Source organism: Podarcis liolepis, assembly GCF_965112155.1.
Source record: "Podarcis liolepis genome assembly, chromosome: 10".
Classification (NCBI taxonomy): Eukaryota; Metazoa; Chordata; class Lepidosauria; order Squamata; family Lacertidae; genus Podarcis; species Podarcis liolepis.
The window spans coordinates 5,517,430-5,535,698 of record NC_139562.1 but is presented as its reverse complement, the minus strand read 5'-3'; the positions used below and the strand labels follow the sequence as shown (position 1 = coordinate 5,535,698).

Below are 18,269 nucleotides of genomic sequence, written 5' to 3'. Positions count from 1 at the left end.
GCCACAACAGCTATGCTCTGCCTTCCACAGTTGAAGGCAGCAACGCTTTTGAACCCCCGTTGCTGGAAACCTCAGAAGGGGAGAGTTGGTCTTGCGTTCAAATCCTGCTGACGGGTTTCCCACAGGCGAGTGTTCAGCCACTGTGGGAGCAGGATGCTGGACTAGTTGGGGCATTATACTGTTGTGTCCGACTCTTCGTGACCCCCTGGGCCAGAGCATGCCAGGCCCTCCTGTCTTCCACTGCCTCCCGCAGTTTGGTCAAACTCATGTTCGTAGCTTCAAGAACACTGTCCCACCATCTCGTCCTCTGCCGTCCCCTTCTCCTTGTGCCCTCCATCTTTCCCAACATCAGGGTCTTTTCCAGGGAGTCTTCTCTTCTCATGAGGTGGCCAAAATCTTGGAGCCTCAGCTTCAGGATCTGTCCTTCCAGTGAGCACTCAGGGCTGATTTCCTTCAGAATGGAGAGGTTTGATCTTCTTGCAGTCCATGGGACTCTCAAGTGTCTCCTCCAGCACCAGAATGGTCACTGGTTTTTGTGTGATATGCTATATGGTAATTTATGGACCTAATAGGTATCTCAAGCTATTTGCACATGTTGCCACGCGACCAGTCCATGCGGAATGTAGGCACCCTCTATATAGAGCGGAGCAAACCAGTGATATTTTAGGGAGCAGGCTAGCAGGCGGGGCCCATGACTTACATCCTAGGAGCCTACACAACACAAAACACGGTTGCTGTATGTAGGTTTTATTTTATTGGTTTTTTATCTTATATTTTGGAAATGTACATCCAGTTTTGTTTTTTTCCTTTAAATTTTTTTGGGGCCCCCAATATAGTGGGGCCCTAAGCTATGGCTTGTTTAGCTTATACATAAATCCAGGACTCAGGTTACGCCTGGTGCTTTTATAAGGCCCAGTGGGAAAGCTCTCTGCCCCAAGGAGCTTACAGCCTAGAAATCTATGTGGGGGGAGAAAGCAGAGGAAAGGAGGCAGCTGTTTGTGTGCAGGGGGGAATTTCTGCATTTACTCAGCTGCTCCAGAACTTAAGCTTAATTACTTCTTCGGCAGCTCTTCTGCAGTGGGGTTTCTCTCCTCGCAGCAAATCCGAACATGCACACAGTTTAAGAGAGATAAGAAGTGATGGGTTTGCTTTTTCTGTTAGCAGCCGACACAGCGGGGTGGGCAGTGAGCTGACGGAAGACATCCAAATCCCAAATCGCGAGCTTTCGATATCCTGGAAAACGACCTCGTCAAATAAACTAATACAGCGTGTTACAACGAAGGGCGTTCGTTTGTTGGAAGCAAATTCCGCCCCACAGAAGAGAACAGCTGACCTACATAGGCAGAGAGAAGCACGGCAGTTTGTGCAAATACATGGGGAGGTTTTCTGTTTTACAGCATGAAGCGCTCCCCTCGCTTTTTCCCATCTGCATTTTCATCAACAGTTTGGAACACCAAATGCAACGTCATCATTTTTTTGCAGAATATTCCCCTGGGCTGCTGAAAAACATTTCTGTTTGGACAAGCCGACCCAGATGCTTAGAAAGTTGATCTGATTTTAACCGCCTTCCGTATTTTAACCTTTGCATGTTTTAAAGCAGGCCTGAGGATTGTTCTTACATTTACCGTATTTTTTGCTCTATAAGACGCACCAGACCACAAGATGCACCTAGTTTTTGGAGGAGGAAAACAAGAAAAAAAATATTCTGAATCTCAGAAGCCAGAACAGCAAGAGGGATTGCTGCGCAGCGAAAGCAGCGATCCCTCTTGCTGTTCTGGCTTCTGGGATAGCTGCGCAGCCTGCCTTCGCTCCTTAAGACGCACACACATTTCACCTTACTTTTTAGGAGGGAAAAAGTGAGTATTGTAGAGCAAAAAATATGGTAATTGTTTTATCTTTTTGGAGACGGCTTTGAGGTTTTCGGGTTTTTGTTTTTTAAAAAAGAGTCAAGTGCATATAAATATTATGAAATAAATAACTAGATAAATGTGGGTGGAGCGACGAATGTGAATTTTACTTCTGTTCAGAAGGCCAGTTTCTGCACAGGGATGGGCGGACAGACAGACAGACGGACAGAATATTGTTCCTGTCGCTGAGGGTTTGTCATGGCCTCTGGCTAGAACAACAAAAATGATATTGACTGATTGTAAGCTCCATCGACATGGGTGGCCCTGTGGGTTAAACCACAGAGGCTAGGACTCGCCGATCAGAAGGTCGGCGGTTCGAATCCCCACGACGGGGTGAGCTCCCGTTGCTCGGTCCCTGCTCCTGCCAACCTAGCAGTTCAAAAGCACGTCAAAGTGCAAGTAAATAAATAGGTACCACTGCGGTGGGAAGGTAAACGGCATTTCCGTGCGCTGCTCTGGTTCGCCAGAAGAGGCTTAGTCATGCTGGCCACATGACCCGGAAGCTGTACGCTGGCTCCCTTGGCCAATAAAGCGAGATGAGCGCCGCAACCCCAGAGTCGGCCACGACTGGACCTAATGGTCAGGGGTCCCTTTACCTTTACCTTTTTAAGCTCCATTGACACAAACAAGAGGCATCAAATGGTTAAGGATCAAGGAAACATCCCAGTCCGGCAAAAGTGCTCAAGGAAGGTGCGAAGCAGGGCAGGGGAAGGGGTGTGACCTGGGAAAAAGGGCTGGGGTCCAGGGGAAGGGTTGTGGTCCAGAGGGGTGTGGCCTAAGAGAAGGGGTGTGGCCAGGGAAAGGTGTGCTTCAGAGAGGGCGTGGCCTGAGATGATGTGGTCCAGAGGGGAGCGGCCTAGGTGGACATGTGTTGTCTAGGGGTGTGGTAGAGGGGTGTGGCCTAGGGGAAAGGGTGTGGCCAGGGGAAGGTGTGCTTCAGAGAGGGCGTGGCCTGAGGAGGGGATGTGGTCCAGAGGTTTTGCGACTTAAGGGGAAGGGGTGTGGCCCCAGGAAAAGGGTGCGCCACCATCCCCGCATGTACTATTTTACCTGACAGTTCGGCAGCATAGATGTCGGAGTCCCCGTACTCAAACTCCAGGTTGGGGCAGTCCACCGAACCCTGAAACAGAGAACCCAAGTTAGCTGAGGCTGGCACAGCAGACGGCAGGACACACATATGCTGAGGTAACCCAGTGATAAGTACCGTAATTTTTTGCTCTATAGGACGCACCAGACCATAGGAGGGGGAGAACAGGGAAAAATTTTTTTTTTCTTGTTCTCCCCCTCTAAGACAAGGTGCGTTCAAGAGCAGGTCGGGGAACAGCGCAAAGGCTGCACACAGCCTTGCCGCTGCCCCCTGAGCTTGTGGGGCTGGCGGTGGGGGGAAGCGCTGCTTTTCCCCACCGCCAGCCTCAAAGATCCCTGAAGCCTTTGGAGCGCAGCTGCACTCCAAAGGCTTGAGGCTTCGGGGACATCCTTTATAGCCTCCGCAGGGCAGCGGAATGAAGGCACCCCACCGCCCTGCGGAGGCTTTGCGCAGCCATCCCGAAGCTAGAACAGCGAGACGGAGGGCTGCATAGCGCCCTGTCTTGCTGTTTTGGCTTCGGGGACAGCCCTTCAAGCCTCCGCAGGGCAGCAGGGTGCCTTCACCCCGCTGCCCTACGGAGGCTTTGCGCAGCCATCCCGAAGCTAGAACAGCTTCAGGCTGCAATCCGCAAGCCTTGGGAGTTCCCGCCGAGCTCCGCAGGCTAGCGGATAGCTTCCTGAAGCCTGGAGAGCGAGAGGGGTCGGTGCGCACCGACCCCCCTCGCTCTCCAGGCTTCAGCAAAAGCCTGCATTCGCTCCATAGGACGCACACACATTTCCCCTTCATTTTTGGAGGGGGAAAAGTGCATCCTATAGAGCGAAAAATACAGTAACTGGAACTAGAAAAATGGGTTCCGATCCAACCACAGCTCCTCCATAGCTGTGGAATGGCTCTCTCTGTGACTCGACTTCCCCACTCTGTGAAATGAGCACTGCGGAAAAGTCCAGCGATCAGAATTGAGCAATCAATAGATCAATCAACTCTCTAGTACTAGGATAGCGACCCAACCACCACAAAGACCCTGTTGTTCATTGCTAGGTCCTTGGTGGGACCCTGCCTCAAACCCCTCAAATCTCCTTTTCCGCCCCCTTGCAGCACACGGCCACCTCCATCCCTGTTACAAAAAAATACTGTCCCCTAGCAAAAACCAGGCACCCATTTGAAGCCTTCTATGACATCAGAGCAGCTCAGCCAATGGCTGGCGGAGGCTGAGAATCGCCCACCACCCTCAAAAAAGCAGTTTTCATCCACAAGATTCAGTCCCTACAGAGCAATGGCCTTGGGTACAATAGTCCTAACACCATGGGGGGGACACTTTTTCACCCCAAAGTCCACATTCATTTATGGATAATCTTCTGAGGGGTCTTGTTCCAGGGTGGGTGGGGCCAGAGGCAAAAACAGGCAGAGCAACGGAGGCAATTTTGATCTTTGTGCAGTAGGCTAGTTTCTGCACAACCTCTCTATTCTCCATCTGGACGACCAAGGGAGTTCAGAGACCTCGGTCCTGTCGGACTTGCATTCGACCGAGCGACTCTTCCGGTTGAGTCCTCCGACATGATTAACGACCTGAGCCTTTGATGAGGCTCCAACCACGCTCCCCCATTACACAGAGTATCCAGCATGCAGGGAAGGAGCCGAGATAGTATGAGCTACATTGCAAAGAGCGTTTTATTTCTAACTACGCAGACAGAAAAGAAATATACATGCTCTCTCTGTGAGAGCAGAGAGCAACTGATAAACAAAGGAACAGGAAACCAGTAACGTCACATCCGTCTCCTGTCTTCCGTGAGACTTCCCACAGCCTGGAATCTCTGGAATGCAAAACAGAGTCTTGTGACTCCAAGAGCACAGTGGCAACACACAGAAACCAACAGGAGCGTCTCCACCCCCATCCTTCAGCCTGGACACTGAGGTCCAGCACCGAGGGCCTTCTGGTGGTTCCCTCATTACGAGAAGTGAGGTTACAGGGAAACAGGCAGAGGGCCTTCTGGGTGGTGGCGCCCGCCCTGTGGAACGCCCTCCCATCAGGTGTCAAGGAAATAAGCAGCTATCCTATTTTTAAAAGACATCTGAAGGCAGCCCTGTTTGGGGAAGTTTTTAATATTTAGTGCTTTATTGTTTTTAACACTCGATTGGGAGCCGCCCAGAGTGGCTGGGGAAACTCAGCCAGATGGGCGGGGTATAAATAATAAATTATTATTATATATTATTATTATTTCAGCAAAGTCGAGCCAGTGAAGATCGTGACTTGGGAGAGCAAGATAGGAGGGACGCCCATCTTTCTTTCTTTTCTTTTTTTTTTTTTTTTTGCATATGATTTTCATTAGTTTTTCAGTTCACATAAACCAACAAAATACAATAACATTTCATGACCATCTGTTATTATCTTTCTCACCCCTCTAACAAGCACTGACTTCCCTCCCTCCCTTCAGCAGGTTTTCTTACTTCAATTCCCTTTCCACAGTTCCTTAATAATATCCAGTCCATGTCATAAGATCAGACCTGCTAATGTCTTCAAATTTCTACAGTTTTTACTTACATAGTCCATAAATTTACTCCAATCTCTTTGAAACTTTGTTTCCTCTTGATTACGGATCCTCTAGGTCAGTTTTGCTAATTCTGCATAATCTACCATCTTCGTCTGAACTCCTCCACCGTTGGTAATTCCTGTACTTTCCATTTTTGGGCTAACAAAGTTCTGGCAGCAGTCATAGCGTACATAAATAGTCTCTGATCTACTTTTTCAATTTCCTCTCCCATCAAGCCCAGCAAAAAAGGCTTCCATTTTTGGGGGGGAAAGTATATTTAAGCATCTTTTTCAGTACATTATAAATCAGTTCCCAAAATTGTTTCGTTTTCTCACATTTCCACCACAGGTGGAAAAAATCTCCATCCTTCTCTTTACATTTCCAACAGATTTTACTACTCGTCTTATACATTTTTGCTAGTTTGACAGGTGTTAGGTACCGGGACGTTGATCTTTCCTGACTTCTGCTAGACATGTCCCAAAGGGATTGTGATGTCAGGATCTTTGTGGGATGCAATTGAGCCTTTTCTTGTTGTTGTTTAGTCGTGTCCGACTCTTTGTGACCCCCTGGACCAGAGCACGCCAGGCACTCCTGTCTTCCACTGCCTCCAGCAGTTTGGTCAAACTCATGCTGGTAGCTTCAAAACCACTGTCCCACCATCTCATCCTCTGTTGTCCCCTTCTCCTTGTGCCCTCCATCTTTCCCAACATCAGGGTCTTTTCCAGGGAGTCTTCTCTTCTCATGAGGTGGCCAAAGTATTGGAGCCTCAGCTTCAGGATCTGTCCTTCCAGTGAGCACTCAGGGCTGATTTCCTTCAGAATGGAAAGGTTTGATCTTCTTGCAGTCCATGGGACTCTCAAGAGTCTCCTCCAGCACCATAATCCAAAAGCATCCATTCTTCGGCGATCAGCCTTCTTTATGGTCCAGCTCTCACTTCCATACATCACTACTGGGAAAACCATAGCTTGAACTATTCGGACCTTTGTTGGCAAGGTGATGTCTCTGCCTAGGCTGGAGCAAGTTTCTAACCCCATTCATAGCACCCATTAGCTTTTTAATGATGGCCGCTGGCTAAGCTATGACCTACATGGGACAGAGTCCCCTTAGGCTACTATCAGGGCTCTTTTCCCCTATAGAATATTACTGGGGCACAAACAATTCGTGGAATAGAGGAGAGGAGAAGGAGTGCCACTCACTGAACGGCTTTCAACCATTAGCTATTGACTTCCATCCTTTAAAAAAACAACAACGGTTTATTTCTACTGCACCTCCAAGGTCTGCTCAAGCCTTGTCTGTACCCCCTCATCATTTGCAGGGAAGCTGCTACCCTCATTTTGGAAGCCAAACAGTAAAGAGAGCAATTGGCCCGAAGCCACTCAGGGTTGCAGAACTCGAACTCGCAACTCTGGAATAACAGTAACAGAAGGTGCCGGTTCAAAGGGTCAAATTGAGATTACTGACCGCCGGGTCTTTATTCTCACATTCCTGAATTTTAGAAGCCATTCGCTCATTCTGATCACAGGCAAGTACCAAATCTTTGGCTGCAGGTTTCTAGTCCTTAAGGAGTGATATAGGCAGAGCTGTCAACTTACAGATTTGAAAATAAGGGACCAGCAGCCAAAATAAGGGATTTTAGTCAACCAGCAGCCAAACGAAGCCTCAAGCGGTGTGTGATGGCCTGGGAATCTGATTCAGAGGCTGAACTGGAAGAATCAGAGCCTGCACAGGAGTCCCCGCCCCCAGGGCCGGCTGAGCCGGGGCAGGGCCTTGATTCTGAAGCACCTGCACCTGTGCCGGATCCTCAGGAGCAGACACCAGATGAATCCACTCTGGCTCCAGAGGTGATGGAGGACCCATTGCCTACAGGTGCGCCTCTCCCAGCCCTGTCGGGGGAAAATGAGTCTCCCCCTGGGTCCAGTAACCCTCCAGCCTCTCCTGAGCTGCAGAGGCTCAGGGCAGAGAGGCGGAGGGAACTGGTTTCTCCCAGGAGGAGTGCTCGCCTTAAGGCCAGGAGAGGCGGGTCTCCTGGGGGCCGGGGCCGCCCCTGGCCTCAGAGAAGATAAAGGCCAGTCAGCCCAGCACCAGGTTGCGGGAGCAACGTCGTTGAAGAGCTGTTTCGGCCAGCACCCAGTCCGGTTCCCCCAGAGTTCCTGTCCTTGCCCGGCTCCTCGCTGTGGACCCCGCTTCGCCCGTGGAGGACTGTCTGCTGATCCTCGACTCAGGTCCTGGACCTCGCCCCACGGTAACCTCCCCCTGGACCACACACGGTGGTTCCCACAGCGCAGCAACCCGGCAAAGGGGATGCAGCAAGGGAAACCACCGTCACCTCTCCGCTGGGAAGCGCTGAGCAAAGGTGAGTCCCCAGGCAAGGCGGCCGATTAGATTGGCACAAGGCATGCAAGCTCCACCCCCCAGTCGTTCTCAGACTCCTTATTGGGTGAGCAACGCAGCCAAGCAACACAGCTGAAGCCTCCCTCCTCCCTGGCCGGCAGGGAGGGAGGGAGAGGAGCTGCTTCCTTTGAAACCCGGGAAATTTAAGGGACATCATTAGTAAGGGACAGCAGCGGGACACGGCGCTGGGATAAGGGACTTTCCCGCCAAATAAGGGACGGTTGACAGCTATGGATATAGGCTGCCTCGCTCTATTTATGGCCAGAGGCCGGATTCTGTATCACCTCCTGGTTTTCTCTCAGACCCAGATTAATTGAAGGACATGCCTGGTGTCTATTCTCTCTTTCGGGGATACAACACACAACCTGAAAATAATTGGAAAGGAGGAGAGACGCATTGTCTGAATTCTGCGAGATTACGCAGACGTCAAGGGATTCAAAGCTGGTTAATATAATCCTGGAGGTGTGGAGAGCAAGGAATCATCTTCAACAGGAAGACCATCAGAATAAATCACACGACGTAGCTCTTACTGGATTCTACTGAAGAAAGCCTCACTGCCTGGGTGCATAAAAATGCCTCAGATACCAAAGCGTTATAAAACTGCATTTCTTTCCTTATTTTTAAAATTTTAACACCAGAGCATGGAAAGTCATCAAAGAGGAGCGGTGCCACAATTGAAGAAGGATACTGACAAGCTGGAAGACGCGCAAGGGAGAAAAAAGAAATTGTTATTTAGGGGAATTGAATTTAATTCTAAATTATATTCCGGGAAATGTGGGAGATTACAAGGGGTAAAAAAAAGGATGTACCATGCTATATTAGAAGCAAAAAATTTTGTTTTGATTAATTGGAAGAGCCGTGAAAAGATTTCATTGAGCACATGGATTGATATTATGGACAGATTAGCTGCATACGAACGAATTGCATGTCGACGCAAATTAAGAATGGATAAACATGAAGAAATCTGGAAGGAATATTTAAGCAATAAGGCGGATTGTGGTGGGAAGTTGGGGAAGGAGAGAGAGAGGGGAAAATATTGTTAAAAAGGTGTAGTCGTAGGTATATCAGTGTATTCAAATCTGAATTGTCAAATTATGTTGTTAGTGTTATTATGGTTTTTGTTGTATGTGTCTTTTGCAGTTGTTGTTTGTATTGAAAAATGATTCAATAAATTAAAAAAATAATAATCAGGGGTCTGGAAACCAAGCCTGATGAGGAACGGTTGAAAGAGCTGGGTATGTTTAGCCTGGGAAATAGGAGACTGAGAGGAGATAGAATAAAGGTAAAGGTAAAGGGACCCCTGACCATTAGGTCCAGTCGTGGCCGACTCTGGGGTTGTGGCGCTCATCTCGCTTTATTGGCCGAGGGAGCCGGCGTACAGCTTCTGGGTCATGTGGCCAGCATGACTAAGCCGCTTCTGGCGAACCAGAGCAGCGCACGGAAACGCCATTTACCTTCCCACCAGAGTGGTACCTATTTATCTACTTGCACTCATGTGCTTTCGAACTGCTAGGCTGGCAGGAGCAGGGACCGAGCAACGGGAGCTCACCCCGTCTGGGGATTCAAACCGCCAACCTTCTGACCGGCAAGTCCTAGGCTCTGTGGTTTAACCCACAGTGCCACCCGCGTCCCTTCAATAGGATAGCCACCTTCAAATATCTCTAGGCCTGTCATATGAAAGAGGGAGCAAGCTTTTTCTCCTGTTCCAGAGTGGAGGACCAGAAGCAATGGATTCAAGTTGCAATGAAGGAGATTCCAGACTCAGCAGTAAGAGCTGTTTGACAATGGAACGGACCCCCTTGGAAAGTGGTTGAATCTCCTTCCTTGGAGGTTTTTAAGCAGAGGTCGGATAGCTGCCTGTCATGGATGCTTTAACTGAGATTCCTGCTTTGCAGCGGGTTGGACTAGATGAGCACAGGGTCCCTTCCAACTCTACAATTCTGCGATTCTACAAAGAGATGGGAAATACAATTCTACATATGTATATTAAACTAGCACATAATTTAGGAGAGCCATATTTCTTTCTAGGGCACGGATTTTATATTTATTTATTTAATTATTTATTTAATTTATTTCCCCATTCTTTATGATCATACTTTCATCCAGGGATGTCGAATAACTTACAAAAATAAAAATAAAAGCATTCAGTCGAAAAATCTAACAATAACCTGCATCAAACTCATCCTCCTATTAGTTATACATAAAGGTATATACTTTTGTCCCTACTCATTTATCCTAATTCCCCCCCCCTTCCTCCCTCCCCTTTAACTCCTCCCCCAAAAACATGTTGTCTCTTCAGATCTTTAACCACGTGCACAGATTATTCATTCTAATTTGGACGCTTGGGTTGGCTTTTCCTCTAGGGTGCAGATAAGGAGTTGTGCAGGTTCGGTGTTTGAAACGTAAGCTGTAAAGTCCTGCCAGGTTGCATCAAATTGCTTTGCTGGTTCTATGCCTTTCACCGCACAAATCTCAGCAGTTATCTTTTCAGTAACTGATAATAATAATTTTATTATTTATACCCCACCCATCTGGCTGAGTTTCCCCAGCCACTCTGGGCGGCTTCCAACAAAACACTAAAATACAATAACCTCTTAAACATTAAAAGCTTCCCTGAACAGGGCTGCCTTCAGATGTCTACTAAAAGTCTGGTAGTTATTTTTCTCTTTGACATCTGGTGGGAGGGCGTTCCACAGGGCGGGCGCCACTACCGAGAAGGCCCTCTGCCTGGTTCCCTGTAATTTGGCTTCTCGCAGGGAGGAACCGCCAGAAGACCCTCGGCGCTGGACCTCAGTGTCCGGGCAGAGTGATGGAGGTGGAGACCCAACCATGAAGCAAGATGAGGCAAGTGCCTCAGGCGGCAGGATTCACAGGGGCAGCAGATCCCAATGCTGATCTTTATTCTGAGAGATCTGCATTGGCTCCCAGGACGTTTCTGACCACAATTCGAAGTGTTGGTGCTGACCTTGAAAGCCCTAAACGGCCTCGGTCCAGTATACCTGAAGGAGTGTCTCCACCTCCATTGTTCTGCCCGGGCAATGAGGTCCATCTCCGAGGGCCTTCTGGCGGTTCCCTCCCTGCAAGAAGTGAGGCTACAGGGAACCAGGCAGAGGGCCTTCTCAGTGGTGGTGCCCTCCCAGCAGATGTCAAGGAAATAAGCAACTATCTTACTTTTAAAAGACATCTGAAGGTGGCCCCGTTTAGGGAAGTTTTAAAATGTCTGATGCTATATTGTGTTTTTAATATTCTTCTGGGAGCTGCCCAGAGTGGCTGGGGAAACCCAGCCAGATGGGTGGGGTATAAATAATAAATTATTATTACAGTCGTACCTCAGGATGCGAACGGGATCCGTTCCGGAGCCCCGTTCGCATCTTGAATAGAACATAAAACACGACGGCGCGTCTGCACGTGTGCAGGTCACGCTTTACCGCTTCCGCGCATGCGCGTGACGTCATTTTGAACGTCTGCGCATGCGTGAGCGGCAAAACCCGGAAGTAATGCACTCTGTTACTTCCGGGTTGCCGTGGAGTGCAACCCAAAAGCTCTCAACCTGAAGCACATTCAACCCAATGTATAACTGTGTTATTATTATATTATTGCCTCCTTGTTCCCGATGTGTCTCTTCAGTCACCCCTTCTCCCCTGGCGGGAAGGAGATGTCGTTTTGTGGTTTGCCTCAGGCGCCAAAATGTCTTGGGCCGGCCCTGATAGGGCAGTTCCCTACGCGCCCCCTCCAGGTCCAAGGATTTTCACAAAGCCTGCACACAAAGAACCGCCATCGAAACTCAGCCTTTGAGCGCAGGCTCCGGACGGACGTCCATCCACTGCGGGAAGTGAGGTGGCCAAGGAGTTCGGTTACTTATTCCACCGTGGAAAAGGGGAAAGGAGCTTTATCCAAAGGGCTGCAGTGCCATCATCTGCACTGGTCACCGGTTACTGCAGAAAGATCGTGGCCGCCGTCATCTCCCTGAATTTCACACACACGGTTTCAGCTCAAGTCGAGCCCTTGATCTGCAGCCAAATATTTTGCGAGAAAGCTTTGGCTGCATAACATGCAGCAAAGAGTCAACACTTAAGACATAGGCGGGCGGCAGGGAGCACGCAGATTTGCTGACAAAGTGAGTTTTGGGGGTATTAAAGACTACAGAGGGCTCAGTTAATTAACAAGCCCCATCATGTCAGTGTTTGCTCACCCCAACAAATGCAGGGCAAGCGCAATTTCGGGAAAGGTGGAAACTCTGCCTGCGTTTTGAATGACAAGATGGATTTGTCGGCTGTGGCGCTTTTTGGGTTTTTTTTAGCAGCCCGATCCTGTCCGTTTGAACAGACAAAGGCCAATTATTGCGAGGGGAAAGGGAGAGTTAATTGACTGGAACCTCCGTGACAGATTACAGTTGCATCAGGCTGCATTTGCAGTGTGCTGCAACAGGCGAGATAGATGCAACGCCAAATGAACACACACAAACTCTCTCACAATTAGGGAGAAACACAGCAATTGAACAAGAAAGCCCCAGTTTTAGAGCTCAGCTTCTTTCCACTTGAGAACTAATCTCCTAAATCCAGTAAAATTCTTCCCACTTTGACCTTCATTGAAGTTTCCTAAACAACAACCTTGGCAGTTGCAGCCGTCCACCAGCAGCAAGCACTTTCCAAAGTACGGCAACGTGATTTACAAAGGGCTAAATTCGTCAACAACAGATCTGAGCTGTGTTGCAAAGTGTGCTGCTTTAATCTAAAAATGCTGGTGGGTTTTGTTTGTTCGCTCGCTTCAGACTTTGTAGAACTTTTTGGGACACGTCTTGCTAAATCCTAACAGAAGTCACAACGAGGCTTCTTTGCAAATTCATTCAGCTAAGCTTCGCTGTGGTCGTTCCGGGAGAAAGCTCAGGCTGAAGGTCTTTCCGAAAAACCCCGGCTCAGTATCCGCAGAGCAGAAAACTCAAATCTACTGCTTCACCGCCTCAAAGCAGGGTCATCCGAAACATCTTGTTTTGGGGAACAATCCGCTAGAAAAACTTTTCCTGCATCAGCAGCACCAATTTATTTCAATGAGATTTGCACAGGAAGAAATTCCTGGAGGATTATGCCCTCTGCCTTAGCAAACACAAACAGGAATATTTAAAGGCCTTTCCCAATTTTTGTTTCATCATGGCACCAGCTTAGGTGACTGTTATGTACTGAAGTTCTCACCCTGGGCCAGCAGGGGGATACTGTAGATAGTTTTCACTCAGGTCCACATATGCAAATATGGAATTGAAAGTGACGTTCAGGGATTGGCTAGTTACAGAAAGTTCTTACTGTTGCATTGTAGTTGAGCTCTATATAAGCAGGCTGGCTGAACCCTTCAGTTCAGTTCTGTTCTGACCTGTGAATAAACAAGAGCTGTCTGAAGAATCGCTGTGTTGTCTGATATGTTCACCCACAACTTAACAGTGACATTTAAAGAAGAGTTTAGATCACCCTTCATCAACCTGGTACCTCCCAGATGTTTTGCACTACAACTGGGGCTGATGGGAGCTCTATTCCAAAATCTCTGGATGAAGCTCGGTTGGTGAAAGCAGATTTAGATGCTCATACAGAGGAGGAAAGGTCCAGCAGCAGTTATCAGGTACAGACTAGATGGAACAAGAGTGTTTGGAATAACTTCATAGCCCTGTCACAGCAAGAAAAATGATGTCATCTGTTGGGAGTTTATCTCAGTGAAGACCTTACTTGGAAAATCAATACAACCCAGGTGGTTAAGAAAGCCCAACAGAGACTCCATCTCCTCAGAGTATTGCGTAAGAGCGATGTCAATCAACATCTGATGATCTCCTTCTACCGGTCCACAATAGAAAGTGTCCTTTCATACTGCATCACGGTGTGGTACGCTGGTTTGACATCAGCTGATAGGAAGTGCCTACAGAGAGTGGTGAATACAGCACAAGATATTATGGGCTGTCCCATGAATCCGCTGGGTGGAATAGCAGAAGAACGTTGCCTCAGGAGAGTGAGGAAAATCCTCAGGGATGATTCACACCCTGGCCGGCACTTTCTTGATCTCCTGCCCTCAGGCAGAAGATATATAGAAGCATGATTAGTCGCGCCAACAGGGTAAAGAACAGCTTCTATCTGTGGGCTGTTAGGCTGCTGAATGAAAAGATAACAACAGGGCAACTGACTTGCGGGTTTGGGGGGGGTGCGTCAGTAAACGAGGGGAATTAAGACTAAGAGAGCTGAGGGGGGGGGTGCTCGTGTAATCTCACGGTATACAAGTTGCACAAGTGACAATAAAGTATTTCAAATTTCAAATTATTTCACATTTGCCAAATGCTGTATGTTTGGGATCTGGCGAAGAAACCTAGCTTGCCACACAATCCCTTTGCTAAGTTCAGGAACGTGACTGATCAAAACACTGTTAGAAATTCAGATATATATGCCAGGCACTTTGCTCCTTAAGCAAAGGTTGCAGTTGCCAAAACAGAATGCCCAGTTGCCATTTTGGGGCAAGACGGCTCTTAAGGCTTATTTTTCAAATGATGGACTGACTCGGATTGATTTTTCAGTTAAACATCTGGATAGTTCAGAGGAGAACCTTCAGCTAGGTTAAGAACTTTGAGGATTTAAGGAGGAAAGTCGCGTGATCCATGGAGAATCCACATATATATTGGCCTATGATAACCTCTTTTCCTTAAAGGCGACTGCTCCAGCTCAGGCTATGCAGAAAAAGCAATTTGGTTCCAGAAATTCATTCCAGTTGTGCAGAATTCTACAGGACAGGGTATGAGTGTGTGAAAGCAGTCCACATTCAATGATGCCCAGATGGTGGAGAAACCCAGCCAGATGGGCGAGGCATAATTACATAATTTATTATTATTATTACTATTATTATTACTTGGTCACAAGTGGTCACAAGCCAGGTCCAAACACGCCTTGCACCTGGCTAATTTTGAACACGTTTCCCAGTGAGCGTCCTCACAGATCAGAACCCAGATATTATGCCTGTCAACTGATCCTATTAAGCTGGGCATTATGGGATCGGCTGCCATTTGGGATTTATACCTAGCAACACATCAAGCATGGCCATGCACTCTTCCTGGGGGGGCTGCCACAATGAGCTCCCGCACTTCATGATTTACCACTCCTCCCCTGGAGACAGATAACAGGAGGAGAGCTTCTATCTGAAGATATACGGTTGGCTCCAGGATTGTTGTTGTTTAGTCGTTTAGTCGTGTCCGCCTCTTCGTGACCCCCTGGACCAGAGCACGCCAGGCCCTCCTGTCTTCCACTGCCTCCCGCAGTTTGGTCAAACTCATGCTGGTAGCTTCGAGAACACTGTCCCACCATCTCATCCTCTGTCGTCCCCTTCTCCTTGTGCCCTCCATCTTTCCCAACTTCAGGGTCTTTTCCAGGGAGTCTTCTCTTCTCATGAGGTGGCCAAAGTCTTGGAGCCTCAGCTTCAGGATCTGTCCTTCCAGTGAGCACTCAGGGCTGATTTCCTTCAGAATAGAGAGGTTTGATCTTCTTGCAGTCCATGGGACTCTCAAGAGTCTCCTCCAGCACCAGAATTCAAAAGCATCCATTCTTTGGCGATTTCCTTCAGAATGGATAGGTTATCAACGACTTGGATGATGGACTCAAGGGCATCCTGATCAAATTTGCAGATGACACCAAACTGGGAGGGGTGGCTAACACCCCTGAGGACAGGATCACACTTCAAAATGACCTTGACAGATTAGAGAACTGGGCAAAAACAAACAAGATGAATTTTAACAGGGAGAAATGTAAAGTATTGCACTTGGGCAAAAAAAATGAGAGGCACAAATACAAGATGGGGGACACCTGGCTTGAGAGCAGTACATGTGAAAAGGATCTAGGAGTCTTGGTTGACCACAAACTTGACATGAGCCAACAGTGTGACGCGGCAGCTAAAAAAGCCAGTGCAATCCTGGGCTGCATCAATAGGAGTATAGCATCTAGATCAAGGGAAGTAATGGTGCCACTGTATTCTGCTCTGGTCAGACCTCACCTGGAGTACTGTGTCCAGTTCTGGGCACCACAATTCAAGAAGGACACTGACAAACTGGAACGTGTCCAGAGGAGGGCAACCAAAATGGTCAAAGGTCTGGAAACGATGTCTTATGAGGAATGGCTAAGGGAGCTGGGCATGTTTAGCCTGGAGAAGAGGAGGTTAAGGGGTGATATGATAGCCATGTTCAAATATATAAAAGGATGTCACATAGAGGAGGGAGAAAGGTTGTTTTCTGCTGCTCCAGAGAAGCGGACACGGAGCAATGGATCCAAACTACAAGAAAGAAGATTCCACCTAAACATTAGGAAGAACTTCCTGACAGTAAGAGCTGTTTGACAGTGGAATTTGCTGTCAAGGAGTGTGGTGGAGTCTCCTACTTTGGAGGTCTTTAAGCAGAGGCTTGACAACCATATGTCAGGAGTGCTCTGATGGTGTTTCCTGCTTGGCAGGGGGTTGGACTCGATGGCCCTTGTGGTCTCTTCCAACTCTATGATTCTATGATGATGATAATAATAATAATAATAATAATAATAATACAGTGGTACCTCGGGTTACAGACGCTTCAGGTTACAGACTCCGTTAACCCAGAAATAGTACCTCGGGTTAAGAACTTTCCTTCACGATGAGAACAGAAATCGCGTGGCGGCAGTAGGAGGCCCCATTAGCTAAAGTGGTGCTTCAGGTTAAGAACAGTTTTAGGTTAAGAATGGACCTCCAGAACAAATTAAGTTCTTAACCTGAGGCACTACTGTAATAATAATAATAATAATTTATTATTTATACCCCACCCATCTGGCTGGGCTTCCCCAGCCACTCTGGGCGGCTTCCAACAAAATATTAAAATACAATAGTCTGTTAAACATTAAAAGCTTCCCTAAACCGGTTTGATCTTTTTGCAGTCCATGGGACTCTCAAGAGTCTCCTCCAGCACCAGAATTCAAAAGCATCAATTCTTTGGCAATCAGCCTTCTCTATGGTCCAGCTCTCACTGGCTCCAGGATAGAGGGATCTTTGGCCTGATCCACCAAAAGGGACTTTTGAGGCTAAGAGGAAGCACCACTGCAGTTCCTTCGTCCGATTTTCAGAAGCAGGCGCATACTTTCATAAGAGATTTATACGATCTGAAGAGAACCAGAATATAAGCAGGCACACGCTGAAATAGTGAGGTCTTTGTTTTCCCGGCTCTGTGAAAACTACAGGAGCTTTCACACCAAACAGTGCCAGCAACAAAGGAAAGGTTAGTGGATTAAAAAGGGGGGGAACTTGGCAGGGGCAGGAGAAACGGAGTAATTAAATTTGGAGGAGTAAAGAACTTGGATATGATAGGAGTCAAAGGTTAGTAACCACCTGCATGCACTTCCATGGGAGCAAGCTCTGCTGAACTCAATGGCGCTTACTTCTGAGTAGCAGGTGTTGGAAGACCTTTTCAGGCAGAGGGCATGTTGTCAACCTTGGTGGGGGGCCACTAGTGGTGGATGGGGCCAAAGAAGCAAGAGAGGGTGGCGGGCTGTGAGATCCTGACCGCCTGGTTAAGATGCAATGACCAATGGCAGTTTGGCATAGCCTTGCCTGGCACCCCTTCCGGCCCTCCTCTTTCTTAAAAACCAGACCACTGGTCAGATGCAACACCAAACTTGTCCCTTAAACTGGAATCAGGGTTTGAAATTCGCCAGGCGCTTTTTGCACCTGGCTATCAACCACTTGGGTGAAAGAGGAGAGCGCAAAATATGATCTGAAGCTCAGCATAAAAAAAACCCAAGATCATGGCCACTGGGCCCATCACCTCCTGGCAAATAGAAGGGGAAGAAAGGAGGCAGTGAGAGATTTTACTTTCTTGGGCTCCATGATCACTGCAGATGGTGACAGCAGTCACGAAATTAAAAGACGCCTGCTTCTTGGGAGAAAAGCAATGACAAACCTAGACAGCATCTTAAAAAGCAGAGACATCACCTTGCCGACAAAGGCCCTTATAGTTAAAACTATGGTTTTCCCAGTAGTGATGTATGGAAGTGAGAGCTGGACCATCAAGAAGGCTGATTGCCGAAGAATTGATGCTTTTGAATTCTGGTGCTGGAGGAGACACTCGAGAGTCCCACGGACTGCAAGAAGATCAAACCTTTCCATTTTGAAGGAAATCAGCCCTGAGTGCTCACTGGAAGGACAGATCCTGAAGCTGAGGCTCCAATACTTTGGCCACCTCATGAGAAGAGGTGGAAAAGACCCTGATGTTGGGAAAGATGGAGGGCACAAGGAGAAGAGGAAGACAGAGGACGAGATGGTTGGACAGTGTTATCGAAGCTACCAGCATGAGTTTGACGAAACTGCGGGAGGCAGTGGAAGACAGGA

At 48.0% G+C, this 18,269-nt stretch overlaps 2 protein-coding genes and 1 long non-coding RNA gene across 3 annotated transcripts in view; 1 reads left to right on the top strand and 2 right to left on the bottom strand.

The window, feature by feature from the left end:
- LOC310687054 overlaps positions 1–18,269 on the top strand; it is a 214,686-nt gene that overhangs the window by 79,941 nt on the left and 116,476 nt on the right. The gene's annotated exons all lie outside the window — the stretch shown is intronic.
- The window catches only part of AHCYL2 (adenosylhomocysteinase like 2), a 169,219-nt gene that overhangs the window by 44,236 nt on the left and 106,714 nt on the right, over positions 1–18,269 (bottom strand). The gene's annotated exons all lie outside the window — the stretch shown is intronic.
- STRIP2 (striatin interacting protein 2) overlaps positions 1–18,269 on the bottom strand; it is an 83,769-nt gene that overhangs the window by 61,915 nt on the left and 3,585 nt on the right. Inside the window, exon 2 of the mRNA XM_083461108.1 lies at positions 2,958–3,027. Coding sequence (XP_083317234.1) covers positions 2,958–3,027 — 70 coding nt within the window. The remainder of the gene's footprint in view (positions 1–2,957; positions 3,028–18,269) is intronic.